General features: G+C 33.0%; 3 protein-coding genes across 5 annotated transcripts in view; 2 read left to right on the top strand and 1 right to left on the bottom strand.

The window, feature by feature from the left end:
• The first annotated feature begins 45 nt into the window (after positions 1–45).
• LOC144853543 (regulator of chromosome condensation-like) lies at positions 46–4,826 on the top strand. 2 transcript variants are annotated; one of them, XM_078711236.1, is made up of 8 exons: positions 46–172; positions 615–715; positions 932–1,131; positions 1,387–1,569; positions 2,047–2,263; positions 2,716–2,985; positions 3,347–3,505; positions 3,629–4,826. In XM_078711236.1, exons 2-8 carry the CDS (start codon positions 634–636, stop codon positions 3,793–3,795), a joined length of 1,278 nt encoding a protein of 425 aa, XP_078567362.1. In that variant the 5' UTR covers positions 46–172; positions 615–633; the 3' UTR covers positions 3,796–4,826. The 2 variants fall into 2 exon arrangements, with proteins under 2 accessions (XP_078567362.1, XP_078567363.1); XM_078711237.1 differs by having other exon boundaries at positions 144–162.
• Positions 4,827–4,963: 137 nt separating this feature from the next.
• The window catches only part of LOC144854447 (WASH complex subunit 5-like), a 29,545-nt gene continuing 16,823 nt past the window's right edge, over positions 4,964–17,685 (top strand). Inside the window, exons 1-15 of the mRNA XM_078712409.1 lie at positions 4,964–5,100; positions 6,265–6,496; positions 6,785–6,891; positions 7,150–7,234; positions 7,538–7,638; positions 7,995–8,114; positions 8,460–8,685; positions 9,092–9,205; positions 9,641–9,812; positions 10,067–10,191; positions 10,365–10,494; positions 11,001–11,113; positions 11,389–11,631; positions 11,917–12,168; positions 12,678–12,758. Of these exons, the coding sequence (XP_078568535.1) occupies positions 6,272–6,496; positions 6,785–6,891; positions 7,150–7,234; positions 7,538–7,638; positions 7,995–8,114; positions 8,460–8,685; positions 9,092–9,205; positions 9,641–9,812; positions 10,067–10,191; positions 10,365–10,494; positions 11,001–11,113; positions 11,389–11,631; positions 11,917–12,168; positions 12,678–12,758 (2,094 nt within the window). The 5' untranslated portion in view covers positions 4,964–5,100; positions 6,265–6,271. The remainder of the gene's footprint in view (positions 5,101–6,264; positions 6,497–6,784; positions 6,892–7,149; positions 7,235–7,537; positions 7,639–7,994; positions 8,115–8,459; positions 8,686–9,091; positions 9,206–9,640; positions 9,813–10,066; positions 10,192–10,364; positions 10,495–11,000; positions 11,114–11,388; positions 11,632–11,916; positions 12,169–12,677; positions 12,759–17,685) is intronic.
• Positions 13,030–16,258, bottom strand: LOC144854142 (uncharacterized). 2 transcript variants are annotated; one of them, XM_078712033.1, is made up of 2 exons: positions 16,216–16,258; positions 13,030–15,625 (listed from the first exon to the last, which is right to left on the bottom strand). In XM_078712033.1, exon 2 carries the CDS (start codon positions 15,623–15,625, stop codon positions 13,298–13,300), a length of 2,328 nt encoding a protein of 775 aa, XP_078568159.1. In that variant the 5' UTR covers positions 16,216–16,258; the 3' UTR covers positions 13,030–13,297. The 2 variants fall into 2 exon arrangements, with proteins under 2 accessions (XP_078568159.1, XP_078568158.1); XM_078712032.1 differs by lacking the exon at positions 16,216–16,258 and adding an exon at positions 15,729–15,761.

The raw sequence follows: 17,685 nt of genomic DNA, 5'->3' as shown, positions 1-17,685 counted from the left end.
GCAGTAACAATGAGGGCGTTTTTTCAACAAAATTGAATCGAGCGCGAGGAGTCGTCACGCTTCGGTAGTTTTTACCACCGCGTGCCGGATGTTTGTAGCAAACGTGCATCATTTTGAATGTTCGTTCGAAGTTTGTAGTCAATTTTTATAAGCAAAGAAAAGGTTTGTTAAGGTAAATTACTTTTTAAAGTTAACGATATTTTATAGAAAATATTCAGATTTGATCAAACGTATTAGGCCTAGGTACAATAAACATAAAATAACTCCGACCGGAACATAGCCTACTACTCGTAGACTCTAGGCCTAGCTAGTAGGCCAGTAATAGATAGATAGAGCGGACACCGGTAGAGCTAGCCTACTTACTACCTTTTAGGCTAGGCGCATTGAGTGGCGAGTAGTGCATGATGATGGATGTATAGCGGCTGACCCACCTACCAGACAGGTGACATCCGCAAAGGCTGCTAGGCAGCCAATGTTACATATACTTGGTTATGATTGTATATAAACTTGGTTACATTATGATTCTGCTGAAGTGAATGTCTTTTAAAATAAATACTATTATTATATTTATCTGTTTAATTATTATTAATTAATGCTACTTCATTTTTTTTTAGTAAAATAATTATATACAAAATGCCAGCCAAGAAAAGAAAGAATACAGACAAAATCACCAAGGAAGAAGTTGTTAAACCCAAGCAAACAAAAACTAATAAAGGTATTTTAATTTCCTATTTTAATAATTAATCTTTGAATTAAGCCATTATGTTTTTTTCACAAAATACTGTCTTTATAATTTTTTTTTATTTAATATTACTGTCTAATTTAATGTGTTGATGAAATTGTAGTTTTATAGAGATCAGTGGTTTTTATTTGCATTCTTTATCACTATTTTGACATTAAATTTTGAATTAATGAATATTTTATTTCTTAGTGAGCCATCCATCACATAGAGTTGAACCAGGGGTGGTTTTAACTATTGGGCAAGGAGATGTTGGTCAGTTAGGCCTAGGTGAAGACATAAATGAAAAGAAGAAGCCAGGTTTAGTGGTGTTTCCTGCAGAAGCCCAGGGTAATATAGTGCAGGTGGTTGCTGGTGGCATGCATACAGTTTGCCTCACATCAAGTGGGAAAGTAAGTGCATCATGCTTTTGATTTTTTTTTTGCCTATCTTACGATATTTTATGGATCATTTTTGTGTTTTAAACGCTTAGAAACATTGTATTAGATGAAAACATATATTATTTACGGTTTATATATACACTGCTTTAAAACTTTTTCCAACCAGCTGATTTTACCCATTGACAGTTGTTTTCTCAATGCACTGTTTAGTTTCCTCAGCTCATAACGATACTCTTTTAATTATGAATTTAATTTTAATAATTTTAGGTTTTTACATTTGGTTGCAATGACGACGGTGCTCTTGGTCGGGATACGACGGTGGAAGGGTCAGAGTTTGAAGTTAGAGAGGTTGAGAATTTAAATGTAAGGGTGGTACAAATAAGTGCCGGTGATTCACATACAGCTGCTCTCACAGATGATGGTATAGTCTACATTTGGGGTTCATTTAGGGTAAGGCATCTATTTTGTTTCCAATCATTGCCAAAACCATGACTTTAAAAACTAAAAGGGTTGTATTCTACAGTAATTCCCACCCAACAAATTGGCCACACCCTAAAGATTACACCCTAGAAAGTCATCAATGTAATTATCTTTTATATTGTGTCATATCACAGGTTCTTTGTGTGAAGTTAAATGTTATTGTGATATGTCACACATTTGTTAATAGATAAGATAGCCTTAATTTGTGTTTGAAGTTATATAACTACTGTACAGTATTAACAATTAAATAATTCATGATCATTATGACATTGTTTTCTAAAAGTGTAAATGATGTTCTTCTCAAATAATGAGAAATCTAGAAGAAATGTTGGTTTACGCACAAAATTAATATAACTGTAAACAACATAAAACTGTATTATGTTAACACCTCGAAAACAAAAAGATCAACAAAATAGTAATTTTTAACACTTATTATTTTTTTTGCAGGATGGAATGGGTGTCATTGGATTAACATTGAAGGGTGTAGTGAGGGAGCCTTTTCATTTACCATTAGATCATAAAATAGTTCAGATAGCATCTGGTAATGACCATCTATGCTTACTGACCGATAAAGGCATGATATTCAGTATGGGCTGCGCTGACCAAGGCCAGTTAGGACGAGTGGCAGAATGTTTTTCATTGAGAGGTGGTCGCAAGGGTCTTGGTAAGTATCTACTATTATGCTATATTACAGCCTGGCTTTAAATGGCATAAAATTCATCATGCTGCTTCTCTAGTCTTAAGCGTGGTTCCCACTAGGGATGCAAGGATTTAGACGCAACACAAATATGTTGACAAAGGACAGTTCGAATAATCTATCACTTGTGATTGGTCAGTCAAATCATTTATTGCGTTGCATTCTATTGGCATTTCCCTTAAATTGTATTAATTTAAGAGATTTTTTTAAATGTTTCCCTTAGTGTGTGAATGATGTATACTTGCACTGAACTGAAAGCATCCAAAGTTCGTACTTACAATGTAAAATGTTTTCAAGAATCTCGCACAACCAAATTAATTTCCTCGGAGTTTGGGATTTGAATTCTTGTATTAGGAGAATTTACTGTGAATATCATGTATACAAAATGACACATCATTTTCTTTTTATTCCATCACTAGGTTTAGTTTTGAGTCCAACACAAATTCGTTTCAAGCCAATACGAGGATCTGGACCACCGGTATTTAGTAATGTGTGGTGTTCTTCGTACTGTACCTTCGCAAGCACTAATGAGGGCGACGTTTATGGGTGGGGCTTAAATAATTATCACCATCTTGGAATCAAGGACACTAGGACGTGGTTTGTACCTCAGAAGGTGAAAGGTTTCTCTAATATTGAAGTTGAATGGATTTGTGGTGGCCAGCATCACACTGTACTTCTTGATACTAAAGGTTAGTAATAATACAATAATAATTTGTTATATATCTTCTTCTTCTTGTCAACTTCATAAGTGAAGACTCTGCTCCTCCAACTCTGTTTTGCTAGCTCTACTGTATTTGGTTGTGTGTATTATTCTATTTATTTATTCTTTTACAGAGAGAAACTGACTCTCTTATTTATTAATTATTTTTATATTGCGCATATTGACAAATTTACATTGCTGAATGTCCACAGCTGAGATAATGCGTGCAAACAACAATCTAAATACACTTTCATCAAATAGTTTTTAGCATCAATGACTTGTCACAAACAAACTACTGCTGGCAATTCTTTTAAAAAATGTAATAATATTTGTATATTTTTTCTTTTTAGGTAAAGTTTATTCTCTAGGTAGAATTGATTATGGACGACTGGGACTTGGAGAAAATGTTGAAGAGTCATACGTTCCACGAATGTTGGAAAAAATAAAAAAGAGCAACGTGACGAGTGTTGACTGTGGGGCTAGCATGAGCATAGCATCAACTAAAGAAGGTATGCCCAATATTTTAGCTTTTCCCACATAATAAGAAACTTAGAATTGTATCGTTGTACTTCTCTAGTATGTTGGTATTTTAAGGTGACGATAAATGATAAATTTGATGCGTTTTTTTGCAGGCGAGGTGTACTCATGGGGAATGGGTAGCAGTTTACAGCTTGGAACAGGATTAGAAGATGATGAACTAACGCCTGTACTTATCAAATCCAAACAACTTGAAAATCGTAAAGCTATTATGGTATCAGCGGGAGGACAACACACTGTTATACTAGCGAAGGACAAATAAACAACACAACACATCGTAATTGACAAATAAGAACACCACTGACCCTCAAAATAGCTGACCCTCAAGGCAAAGTGGTCAAGAATACCCATCAAGAATAATACAATTTAAAGCTCTGTCTACACTATCAAAATTTATGTTACAAAAATGTGATGTGCCATCATATATGGACATGATGATGTCATATCACTACCATATTTTGGCACATCACACTTTTTTATCAAACTACTGTAGTTTGATAGTGTAGACAGAGCTTAATATATTATATATATTTATGATATTCTATGCAAAATATTACTAGATACTGGACATGAAACCTAGTGGTAGAACTCGCCAATGAGTGCAGTATTACATGGATTTACCCTTGTATAAATGCTGATATTACCTTTCATTAAAATAATTCACAATCTATGACATGATTTGGAATTACTGCTTCAATTTATAGCTATTTTACATCTGAAATGTTATGCTTATTATGTTGTCAACCTGTTTTTAAACATAGTTTTGATGTCAGGAAATAGAAACAAACATGGGCTTTATGAATGAATAGGAATTGTAAAAAAGGAACTTGTGTAAATTTCAACAACTTTTAAATGCTGTTGCATTTAGTGCATGTTTAGCATGAGACAGAGGAATGCATATTTCAAATTTGATATAAAATGCTTTGAGAGAGAAGATTGGTGTTGACAATTTTGACATGAAATGATGAGAGATTGTACCTCACTCCACACTCATGTATGACTAATAGATTGAGCATTAATTATTTTATGTAAAGCTGCCCAGAAATGGACTCAATTTCACCATGAAATGTCTACTAAAAAATGAGCATTTCTTATTTTTATAAATATAAACGTTGATTCATTCAAGTGTAGATTAATTAGAAATATTTTTTAACCAACCAGAATCGAAAGTTGTTTGTTTTACTGACATTTAATTTTCCAAATATGTTTTTTTTTTATTGTAATGTATCTTTGATTATTGTTTTTTTGTAAATGACTACCTTTTTCAATAAATACTGTATTTCAATAAATAGATTTGCCCGTCTCTCTACTCTTTATTTTTCGCTTTCCACCAAAGATCATACCATCTTTGATTCCACTTACCAGCCGAGTTGAAAGGCATTTTTGGCGTTCCATATTATAACTTTCTACACAACAAACATCCGCCGTCCGGTTGGTTCCTTTTTGCAGTGATTTCCTCTCTTTCATTTTTTTTTATCCCATGGAAATACATGAAAAGAAAGGGCCTATGATAAGCTAATCTGCTCAGCAAGTGTTTTGTGATTACGGTTTAACTAATCATAAAGAGGTTTGTGTTAATTTTCTACTGAAAGTGACAGGCCAGCCATCGTCAGATGACTGGTCACGGGATTAGGCCTAGATTCTCTCCCTACGCCCTCTAGTAATAGGCTAGGCCAGCTTTAGCTACTAGGCTAGCTAGGCTAGGCCTAGGTCAATTTTATTAACAGACACCATGAGTTAATTTTTCTAGGTTGGTTAATAGAGTTTAGCATAATTAATACTAGCCTAGGCCGTGGCTATTTTGGAATATTATGTATGGATACTAGGCCTAGTCTAGGCTAGGCCTAGTATAGGCCTAGGCTAGTTGACTTTGAGATAGAAAACCTGACATTTTATTAGTTAGATCTGACCCATAGTAAAAAAACCAAATGGCCAACTTTACTTTCAGTAAATAATGTTAAATATCAGTAATAATGTGTAGCCGGCCATAGTAATTGACTGCTTGTTTATTTCGGTTAAAGCCCCCTTCCCTACGTTTTTTAGATCTAATTTAACATCACAAACTATATTTAATGTAAAAATAATACTATATGGTCCTATTGCGATAATTTTTTTCGTCTTTAAACGGTTAAAAATGTGAAAAATAAGTCGATTCTAATAATTATAGCGGCCCGCTATAAATCCCAAAATGCATTGCGCGCGGATTGATATTTTTGTTTTTCACCTGTAATTCGCCCACTTTTCGATCAATCGTGAGGCAAAAACAAATGGAAGACTCCTAACCTTTCAGTGAAAATACCGGGTTTTCCCCAACTTGTATCAACGGAGTCTGGCAAAAATAGAAAGACAATTAATGCAGCAACTATACAACGTCAGGCTAGGTATATAGCTAGCGTACGATGTTCGTACGTTACCGATGTTTACCAGCTAGGCCTACAAAACTAAGCCTAGCTAGGCTAGGCCTAAGACCGTCCACGAGAGGTCGATCGCCGCGAGCTACTTAGGTAGTGCATTGTTTCTCACTTTTTATCATAATTTACCATAAAACGTACATTTAAGACAAGGAATGACATGGTTTAATGTTTTTAAAGTGATATATATGTATTATTTTCCAAAAAACGTCCAAAATTGCAGGGAAGGGGTCTTTAAAATTAAACAATTTTGAAACGGTTTTGATGATGCTCTAACTTTTCGAAAATGTTATTTCATAAATTGTTGATTTACATTTTAGTAATACCATGGCTGACTTTCTAGCTGAGAACAATGCCTGTGGGCAAATTATTGTGAAGTTGGTTTCCCGTGGAAATGCGATCATTGCTGAGTTGTTGCGACTGGCAGACTTTATTCCACCGGTATTCCGTTTGGAAACTAAGCAGGATCAAATGAAGTACTCAGAGATCTTGTTTGATTTTAACTATTTCAAAGCCTCTGATTATTATGATAACAAGATTGACTCAAAGCCAGTAAGATTCTTACTTATGTATTAATCATCAAGCATTATATTTTACTTAATTAAAGTGTAATCTATTTGTTAAAAAACACTTGATTGGTTGTAATTTGTAGCTTGGATGCTCAGCTACTGAACCTTGGTTCCCTGGTTCAAATCCTGCATGCAGTGCTGTCAGGATTTATTCTCACAATTCACTTCCAACTATTTCTAGACTTTCTTAATTCACAGATCTTTCAATTTATGACAATAACAAAATATAGGTAACATTTTAGTTTGCAATTGTACTTTTTTCTCTCATCAGGAATTGCAAGATTTAGATGAGGAATTCCGTGAAAATAATATTGATATATTGCGGAGATTTTATCTAGCATTTGAAAGCATTCATAAATACATTTCAGATTTAAACAGGTATACAGGATTTTGATTACGTTTATTATTAGTATTATTATTTATTTCCATATATTGAAAGTTTCCAAGGAATATGCAAGTTTAAAACCTACTGTAACACCTACTTAAAATATAACAAATGACTCAAAGCTGAAATCTCTATTTATATTCGAAAACAATTATGAAAATCAGTTTTTGTCAGTAATGGCTGTGTAGCTTTTTGAAAAACAACAATATGCAAAATAAAACCTAATATATTAATGTCTGTTTTCCTTTCAGATTTTTAGACGATTTAGATGAAGGCGTGTTCATTCAACAAACACTTGAAAGTGTATTATTAAATGAAGATGGCAAACAACTTTTGGTAAATATGTTAAATGTTAAGATATTGATTGTAATCGTGTGTGAACTTGAAAGAACTCAGTTCATCATTTGAGGCGAGTAGGGGATTTACCCCGGTGAACTGGTTCACAAGATAGTCCATGTAACAGGGAGATTACCACCTACTGTATTTGATAGGAAAGTGATTAGTTTAGTATTGGTAATCCTTGCCTAAAGACATTGAAAAAATTAAATTAAAATAAAGTAATATTGTATAATAATAATATTGTAGTATTCACACATATTATAGTCAATAAGCAAAGAATTGATTTGTATTGTTTTGTAGTGTGAAGCTTTGTACCTGTATGGTGTGATGCTTATTCTAGTAGACATGAGAATAGAAGGTATCGTTAGAGAGAGAATGCTAGTGTCTTATCATCGCTACAGGTAAGTTGACTCACTTGGTATTCTGCACAATAGTACACTGGGGGAGGATCTCATACACGTTGCAGACAGACAGACACATGTTCAACATGCTCAGCATCATCATCATCATCATCATCATCATCAAGCAGACATATCTGAGATGAATTTCACAATGCAACACCACAGTCATTTGTTCATCATCTGATTTGGTAGTGAATAAATTTGCTACTGCTAGTGTCTCTTGCAACACAGTCAACATACAGTAGTTCATTGGTCTTCTTCCCCAGAAGGGTAGAAATCTACCTGTCCAAAGTAGGTAAGATAGATCATAAAGATTAGGCTAGTTTATTATATATTTTTATTTATTTTATTTCCAGTGCTGCACGTGCTGCAGTTGATTCCAACATGGATGATGTTTGCAAGCTACTAAGAAGTACTGGCTTCTCAACTCATCCAAACGCTAAGAGAGTACCTAACTATCCAGAGTCATACTTCAGGTAAACTATACTTAAGTTGACCAACTTAACATACCATTCATTAAGTTATAAGACGTACTGGGTTCTCAACTCATCCAAACGCTAAGAGATTGCCTAACTATTCAGAGACATACTTCAGGTAAAATATAAACTAAGTTGATTAACTTAACATATACCATTCATTAAGTCATAAGACGTACTGGGTTCTCAACTCATCCAAACGCTAAGAGGGTGCCTAACTATCCAGCGTCATACTTCAGGTAAACTATATACTTAAGTTGACCAACTTAACTAACTTAAGTTATAAGACGTACTGGGTTCTCAATTCATCCAAAAATCAGTCTTAAAATTGTTTTTTTTTTTCAGTCGAATACCAGTTAACAAGATGTTTGTAAACATGGTGATTGGTCGATTAAGGTCAGATGATATTTACAATCAGATATCGGCATACCCGCTACCAGAGCATCGTAGTACAGCTCTTGCAACCCAAGCGGCCATGTTGTACGTCATTCTTTATTTTGCTCCTGAAATATTGGCAACGCAACAATCGAAGATGCGAGAAATTGTTGATAAACACTTTCCAGACAATTGGGTAATAATCTTGTGTCCAAATATGGTAGTGATATGCTTAAATATGGTAGTGATATGCTTAAATATGATAGTGATATGACATCATCATGTCCATTTATGGGCACATCACATTTTGCTCATCCTGTTTTTATATAAATATATTTGTTATTGCTATTGCTTGTTCATACATTCCTTGGCACTTTGCTATTTTCCACAAGCTGCCAGTCCTAGGTTGATTGTAGCCCATAAACATAAGGGAAATGCTAGATGTACTGTATGTATCATGGAGAAATTATTTAGATTATAATTTATCCTAGTTTGTATATTTCTGGCTGCCTAGCCTAGCTTTAATTGTAACACATAACTATAAATATGGTAGATTTTGTAATTTTTTTTTTTGTTTTGCATTTTTGTATTTTGTATATTAGGTGATTAGTATTTACATGGGGATTAGTGTAAATCTGATGGATGCCTGGATGCCATATAAGGCAGCGTATACTGCCCTCACTAATACAGTTGATCCGACTAACATCAAAGAGCTGGTAAGTATACTTCTTGACTTCTGTTAAGTTAGTTTTCCCCAAAACAATTTAGCCCCCCTCCCCCTCAGCATTATATTTCTATCTAATGTATAATCAAATTTACTACACATTTTAAGGTATACTTGCCTACATCCTCAATAATACTCTGTAGATTGTCTATCGCTGCTTTTACATGTTCTATCGCTTCATTTAAACCTCAAAGATGAAGCCTTTTTTATGAACAGTGTATAAATGAAGATAAAGTAATTTTTGAAGAAAAATTGGATACTACTTAAAATACTTACTTACTTACTTACTTAAGGCGACCTCGGTCGTACTCCTATGATTGCTCTCCAGGTGGTTATATCTGTCATAGTTGTTGACAGCTCTTCTGCTTTAAGTCCAGTGTCCTTAATTAGAATGACTTACTTACAAACGGTATATTTGTCATTTTAGAGCAATCGATATGACGAGCGTATACGTAAAGTGCGTAAAGCAACCAAACATTATCTGACGGAAGGCTCATTGACTGAGGAGTATGTACTTGATAACATACCTAAATTAATGAACTGTCTGCGTGAATGTAATGTGACCATGCGATGGCTAATGCTGCACACGGCTGAGGGATGTATGTATTTTTCTTTATTTCTACATCTTTTTCAAAACTCACAACATCATTTTTGATTTTCTTAATTCAATTCAATATGAAAGCAAAAGATAGAAAGAGTTACCAAACCAGGATTCAAATTGAAGTCCATGTTAGTTCAATGTATTTCAATTTTATTTCTACTTGAGTTTGAGCAACCAATTAAATATGTTTTTGTGTTTAAAATTAGGAGAGTGAGTCTTGTTTGATTCTAAGTTTACTTTATTTTATTTTAGCATGGGACACGAATAAGAAGTGTTTTAAAGTGAGAGAGCAAGTCTTGTTTGATTCTAAGTTTAACCATCAACAACTATTTGAACTGCTTCTTGATACGGCTCAACTTGAATTTAAATTAAAAGAGGTTAGTTACTGCTTTATACTTGATAATTTGTTATCTTATCTTATATGTATAACACTTCAAGGATTATTAGTATAATGTGGGAAAACCATACATAAGACAGAATACATGGACTATGTGGTAGCCCCAACAGTGGAAGTTATGGTGGAAAATAACCAATCTTAACTTTGTTTTAGATGTTTAAGAAAATGCTGAATGAGAAGCAAGAGAAATGGGAGGATTACCAAAAAGAAGGAAGAGAAAGAATGGAAGAACTTGGAGATGTGTTCTCAGGAACTAAGCCACTTACCAGGATTGCCAGAAACGGTATGAGCTTTCAACTATGCATTTAAAAGATTAACATATATTGGGTAATAAAAGTGTACAAACATTTTTTTTAAATGTGCACAGGATACGATACAATATTATTTATTGTCATTTTAACAACGAGGTACAAATGAAATTTGGTTTGTCTGTTTACATTTACAAAAATTATAGGATTGTGGGAAGCCTACATAAAAAAAATCAATCCTGATCATTGCTTTCTATTCATCAATGGAATGGCACATGGAATTACATTCTTTATAGTGGAATAATATTCCATAATAATAATAATGTTCAATTTAATATAGCACAAAATACAGTGCGCTTCTAAGCTCTGAACAATCAACAGAAAAAAAGGCCAAAAAGTTAATGTTGAAAATTAAAAAGGTGGGGTTTGAGGAGTTGTTTGAATGTGGCGGATGATTCATGTATGTCTATGCAAAAAAATGCAATGAGTTCATTTTCAGTGAAAGTAACAAGTTTTAGGGTCGATTTTGTTGCTACTTTAGATAATCTTAAGATGTGGTTTAGTGAGATGGCAAAGCAGATTGGATCGTTGGATTATGATGACTCAACATCGGCTGGACGGAAAATTATTCAACTCATCCAAGCTCTCGAAGAGGTACAAATGAAGAAAGACATTATTATTTTGATGATATTTTTATAAAAGGCTTAACAGTTACCTACTGCTGTTATAGCAAAATAGGTTTTACATAATAGATAGTGGATTACACTTTTTAAACTCTACTGTGTACAGTATGTGTTGGTAAATTGAAATTGAGAAATGAAACTGGTGTATAACAAGCAAGTTAAATTGGAATCCATTCGAAATAAGCTGTTTCAACATTATGGTATGGTTGTCATGTTTACTGAATAAAACAAATTAACTGATTTCAGGTTCAAGAGTTCCACCAGTTAGAAGCCAACCTACAGGTGCGTCAGTTCCTGGCTGAGACGCGTACGTACCTTCACCAAATGATTCGCACCATCAACATCAAAGAAGAGGTTTTGATCACAATGCAGATTGTAGCTGATTTATCATACGCATGGGAGTTGATTGATAGATACACAAACTACATGCAGGCTGGAATTAAGAGCAATCCAGCTCTTGTCACTAAGCTCAGAGCAACATTCTTAAAGGTTTTTAATTGTTATTTTTATAGTTTATTTCAGCCGTATAATAATTACAACCAACTATATATATATATTATCTTTGTTATTGAAACCTTAATATTTTGTACATAATTTAGTATAAATAGGCCTATTCTTAAATAACTTTTACTTTTATTTTACTTATTCTGGATGCACCTTCATTCAAGAAGTGTGCCACTGTTTCAAAAGTGTAGCTTCCAAATAAATTATTATTACTACTACTAACTATATACAATTTTGATGCTTTGAGTTGTTTTTTCATTTACTTTCCAGCTTGCGTCAGCTCTTGATCTGCCACTACTCCGTATCAATCAAGCACAAAGTCCTGATCTTGTTAGTGTATCTCAGTACTACTCAGGTGAACTCGTCTCATATGTACGTAAAGTGCTCCAGATAATACCACGTACCATGTTCAGCCTGTTATCTCAGATCATTCAGCTACAGACCAATTCAATTAAAGAGGTTCCAACAAGGCTAGAGAAAGATAAACTTAGAGACTTTGCTCAGCTTGATCTTAGATATGAAGTAAGTCAATTTTAGTTTTTGCATTCCATCTTTTTATCCATGATTATACAAATGGTGAAAATTTATAATTAGGATAAGTAATCAAAAGTTACTATTTTATTGATAAAATACATATCTACAAAATTAGTGTCAAGAGATACAATTTAATATTGTATATGAATTGAATATGAATATGAATCCCATGCTCACTCGCAACAGACACAAAACTTTGTTAAATCCATTGTTGATTCAATCCAAGTATGATCCTACCCTTTGACTTAATGTGTGTACCTTTGTACCTTGTTCATGTTTTGCTCTACCCTCAGCAGTGGCGCAACAGCTATGACCGCAGAGCAGTGCCCAGAGGAAAACACAGGCATTAAAATAATATGTCTAGAAAGGCTAAGGCCTCCAGCATTGGAGGCCACCTAGGGTTCCCAAACCAGGGGCCTTTGTGTTACGTCACTGACTCTCAGTAGAACTTGAACCAAGATTTTGTTCCTGTACTAACAATGTAAGCCTTTGTTTAGGTTGCACGCTTAACTCATTCCATCTCCGTGTTCACTGAGGGCATACTGATGATGAAGACCACGCTAGTTGGAATTATCAAGGTAATCAAATAGTTATTTATTGAGATTATTATTAAACAAGAACTTTATGATTATCAAGCCTTAATATTTACTTTACATATTTTTATCTCATTTAATATCTTTCTGTTGAATGTACAAAAAATAAATAACAAATATGCCTGGTTAAATTTTAGTAACTTTTATTATTTACTTGATACTATAATACAGTACATGTATCTGTTGATTATTTTTAAGTTTTACATTATTAACAAGTTAAAGGAAATCACTAATTATACAAAACCGGTCTGTTGTTCATCATCAGTTGTATTCAATTCAATTTTCAATTTCTTTTTATTTCGGAAATATCATGCATATTAATAAACTTATAAACAGAAAAAGAAAAATCGTAAACTCTAAACTTAAGTATATAGAAGCTTCTACATCTACAATACATTTAGGAGTTATGGAGCATATGTTTGCAAACACAAGCAACAAGGATGTTACCACTATTCAACATATGTTGAGTGTGCATATAGAAATTAATTGTTTTTCTGCTAGTTTGAAGTATATAAAATGTGTTATTAATAATTATATATTTTTACATTGTTTGACCCATAGTTTGCTACAGCAACCCTTCTTGGTTGGTTAGAGATTATTGCAATTCCAAAAGGAAAATTTAACCCACCATCATCTATTCGTTTGATAAAAATACCATTTTTATCAAATAACTGAAGTTTGTGATTACTTGATACAAGTATGTTTTCCTCAGAGTCTACAGCTACATGATGAGGATAATAAACATGACCATCTTCCTCACCACTGCCTACAAGAATTCTCATAAACTTATCATTTGCATCAAACATTTGTATTCTGTTATTTCCAGAGTTTGCAACAATTATGTTTCCTTCCTTTGTCAGAGCAACACCTACATACATTTCTCCTTCTTCTACACCATGTGAACCAAGAAGTTTGCCATTATCAACATTAAATTTAAACACACAATGACAATTCTCATCTGCAACATACATAGTTCTAGTGTTTTTATTCACTGTCAATCCACGTGGTATTATTAAAGTTCCTTGTCCAAATGTAGAAATTTGGTTAAATTGATCATCACACATGACAACAGTTTTGTTTAAGTAATCAGAATACAATATGTGACCATCACTCATTTGATGCATGCAAGAAACCTGTACATCTTCTTGTACCTCTATTCTACCAATGAATGAATATTCTTGGTTAAACTTTAATAAATCTCTACTGAAACTAGATACAATTATACATCCATCTTTATCTAATATTAAATCTGCTACTTTGTTACCCTTACTAAGCTGTTCTATGTTATCAATGGTGTGTACAAGTCCTAGTGCTTCTACTCCGATATTTACTGGTGATCCTTTGATTTGTTCTCCTTTAGCAGTAATTGTCATCTTCCATTTTCCTTCTTTGTGGCATCTTCCCGTTACTCTGTAGTCTACACCTTTGTGATGTTTCACTTCAGTTTCTGATTCTTCACCCGATTCGTTATTTAAAGTTGCAGCCAATAGAGATGCATCACTTCTTACTGAACTTGACACAACTTTCACCTCAAATGTCTGTCCTATTGTGACTGTAATAGGTACTTTATCTTCAGCAACCTCATATTCAGCATTTGACATTTTACCAATACCTTCCAAATCTAACACTTTATCCAAGTTTTTAGATGGAATGAAAGTAGGGGCAGTTATCTTGATTGATTCATCATACTTTGATTCCAGAGTTTCTTTTCTAACTGCATTAATATTTACCTCATGAGATTTAAGTGTTTCTCTTTCTTCTGGTTGGTTCATCATTGTGTTAATTAATGGCAACATCTCATTAACTTTATTCAACTTTTTGTCAATATGTTTAACTCGATCATCAACAAGTTCTTTGTTTTCTTTGTCAACATTGTCAAGACCAATCACCATTGCTCTGGTTTTCTCTTGAATCTTTTTGATTAAGTTTTCTTCTTGTAAGTCAATAGCTGTTCTGCATATTTGTATTCGAGATTCAAAGTCTGATCTTTGTTTAGTTATAGTATCACGTGTTCCGTTTAGTTTTTCTTTAATGTCCTCAGCCTCTTTCATAACTTCCGTAACATTTTGATTAAACTCATCTACAGCGATCTTGAATGGAATCACATTATGTTCATTTTGATAACAACTAAGAACATGTTCACATCTCTTACATCCACTTTTGGAGCAAGTTCTGCAGTAAAATTCAAGCATGCGGTCTCTGTGAAATTTACATTTATTTAACAGATCATCTTCCTCATTTTTATCCAGTGTGTACAATGGGTGATCGTTCAATGAAGGAATTATTTTATGCTGTTGGATGCATTGACCACATTGATAAATTTTACAATTAGAGCAGAAGTATTCAGGTTGGTTCTGACAGCTTGAACATTTTGGTGGTTTTGCAGATTCAATCTTCTCAAAGTCAATTTTATTATGTAGATCTTTACCCTCTCCTTCGATGTTGTCCAGTGTGTATAATGGGTGATCTTTCAATGATGGAATTATTTTATGCTGCTTGATGCATTGTCCACATAAATACATTTGACATTCAGAGCAGTAGTATTCAGGTTGATTATCACAACATGAGCATGTTGAAGGTTTTTCAGATTCAATATTCCCAACAAATTTAACTTGATAACTTAACATTTCATTTGTAGTAAGATCTTTCAAATCAAATTGATTTAGGTCATCATACATCTTACAGCATTTTGAACATTTTATTTTGCCACTTGTTTTAATCAAACTCTGCAGGCAATGAAGACAGTAACTATGGAGACACTCAAGTGTTTTAGGTTCTGTCAGTCTTTCTAGACAGATTGCACATTCAAGATCATTCTTGTCCAAGAATTGTAATGCTTTTTGTTCAGACATCTGGAAAAAATGAAACGACTAAATCTATGAATAATCTTAATTGTTATACCTATACTACATAATTATTACACAGATTAATTATTATTCAGTTCAATAGTAATACTATGATAACATAAGTTACAGAAACTTTAAACAAAAGAGAAAATTTAGTAGTAAGTATTCAGAGTGTAGTGAGACGTTGGTATTTTAAAATGTTTACAATACAATATTATTTATTGTCATTTTGACAATGAGGTACAAATGAGTTTGGTTGGTTGGTTTACATTTTGATTTACGTACAATTATACAAGGAATACAAAAAAAGCGTGCAACCAATGAATCTAAAGAGATCTTACGAACTTGCAATACAATTAATCCAGGCACAGAAAACCAGGAAGTGATGTCATATTCTAAAAATAGTTAGTTGGACTTTCCAAAATATTCAGTAGCTGGCTAATGCAAGAATAGTGATGTTGTATTGATCTTGTTAGATTGTGAAGGTTTATATGTAATAAGTGTTTATTTGTGTAAACTTTGCTGACTATTACAGTTTTACACCATGAAATTGTTAATACAAAATTAAATTTAAATTTGCAGCTAACTTTACTTACATTTATTATGCCCGTTTTTTCTTAAATGAAAACAGTGTCAAATATACCATAAAAAGAAAGTAAGTGATTATTTGCAGTTTAAAGTCTACTGATACTTATTGTTGCCTTGTAATGTAAGCTGATTGGTGGGTTCAATGGGAGTGGGTGAAACCATTATCAAATGGGTGATACCATACTGATTTAGTAACAGCTATTATTTACCAGTCAACTCCTTTCCAAAACTGTAAAGTAACAAATTACAAACATAGACAAATTATGACTAAGATAAGACTAGAAATATTAGAATTAGAAATTGAAAAAGGAAGATGGAATTGTATAAATAGAAATGAATGAAAGATTATGCAAATTATGTGCTTTACAATCAATTGAAGATGAATAGCATTTCACTTTAGTTTGTCCATTTTATTCAGAAATTAGAACTAAATATATGTTTTCCTTTTATACAAACAACCCAACTAAATTAAAATATATTTATCTTATGTCTACCACAAATACTGATCTTATTGTTAAACTTGGAAAATATTTATTTTTTTCATTTAAACGTAGAACAGAATTTTTAAACACACTCAAATGATATTTATTTAACTACTGTATTACATTGTATATTATTTGGGCCAAAGGCCATATATAATAAATGTTTCTTGGATTTCCAAGAAAAGAAAAGAAGTATCCAACCTTAGTCCTGCAGATGTTGACACTTTTCAATAAAAAAATCATTAAATTTATTACATCACATGACATATTTCTTATTCACAAACCTAAAATGTTATATAAATATATAGTGTTCAATTTATGTTTATAAATAAGAAAACAAATATAAGGTACAATATAAACCACAATACTGATCAATGAGCATATATTAATTGTTACCCAGTTATACATTATTAATAATTATGTATTTTGACTCTGTTTCTTTCAAACTCTGCCACAGCTACCCTTTTTTGGTATTTTAGATATTATTGTTAGGTATATGGTAGGAACAGGACATGAATATAAACACAAGATCAAACTGTACTAAAGCTCCAGGCCTTCGCCATTTTAATAACAACCATGGTAACTGCCAATAGGTGGTGGTATGACATTTTGTGATTGAGTCGAGAGTTGGGCTATTGTTACAATTATGTTGATCCCTATAGGAAAATGTAACCCATCATTATTTAATATTTATTTGTGTTATAAAAACATCATTGTTATTAAATTGCTGTAGTTTGTGTCTACTTGATACCAGTATGTTCTCATCACAATCTATGGCTATATTCTGAGGGTAATGTACACAACCATCTATTCTACCGTGCTTTATGAGAATTCTCATAAATTTACCATTTGGATCAAACAGTTGTATTCTGTGATTTAAATGATCTACAACAATCATCAGGTTCCTTTCCTTTACTCACCTTGTTTTTAGCATTAAATGTCAGACCACTGTGCAGTGATGAGGCAACTTGCATTACAAGCTCTTTCCTAATACCA

The sequence above is a fragment of the Antedon bifida genome, chromosome 10 (genome assembly GCF_963402885.1).
Source record: "Antedon bifida chromosome 10, ecAntBifi1.1, whole genome shotgun sequence".
Classification (NCBI taxonomy): domain Eukaryota; kingdom Metazoa; phylum Echinodermata; class Crinoidea; order Comatulida; family Antedonidae; genus Antedon; species Antedon bifida.
This window is presented reverse-complemented; position numbering and strand designations above follow the sequence as displayed.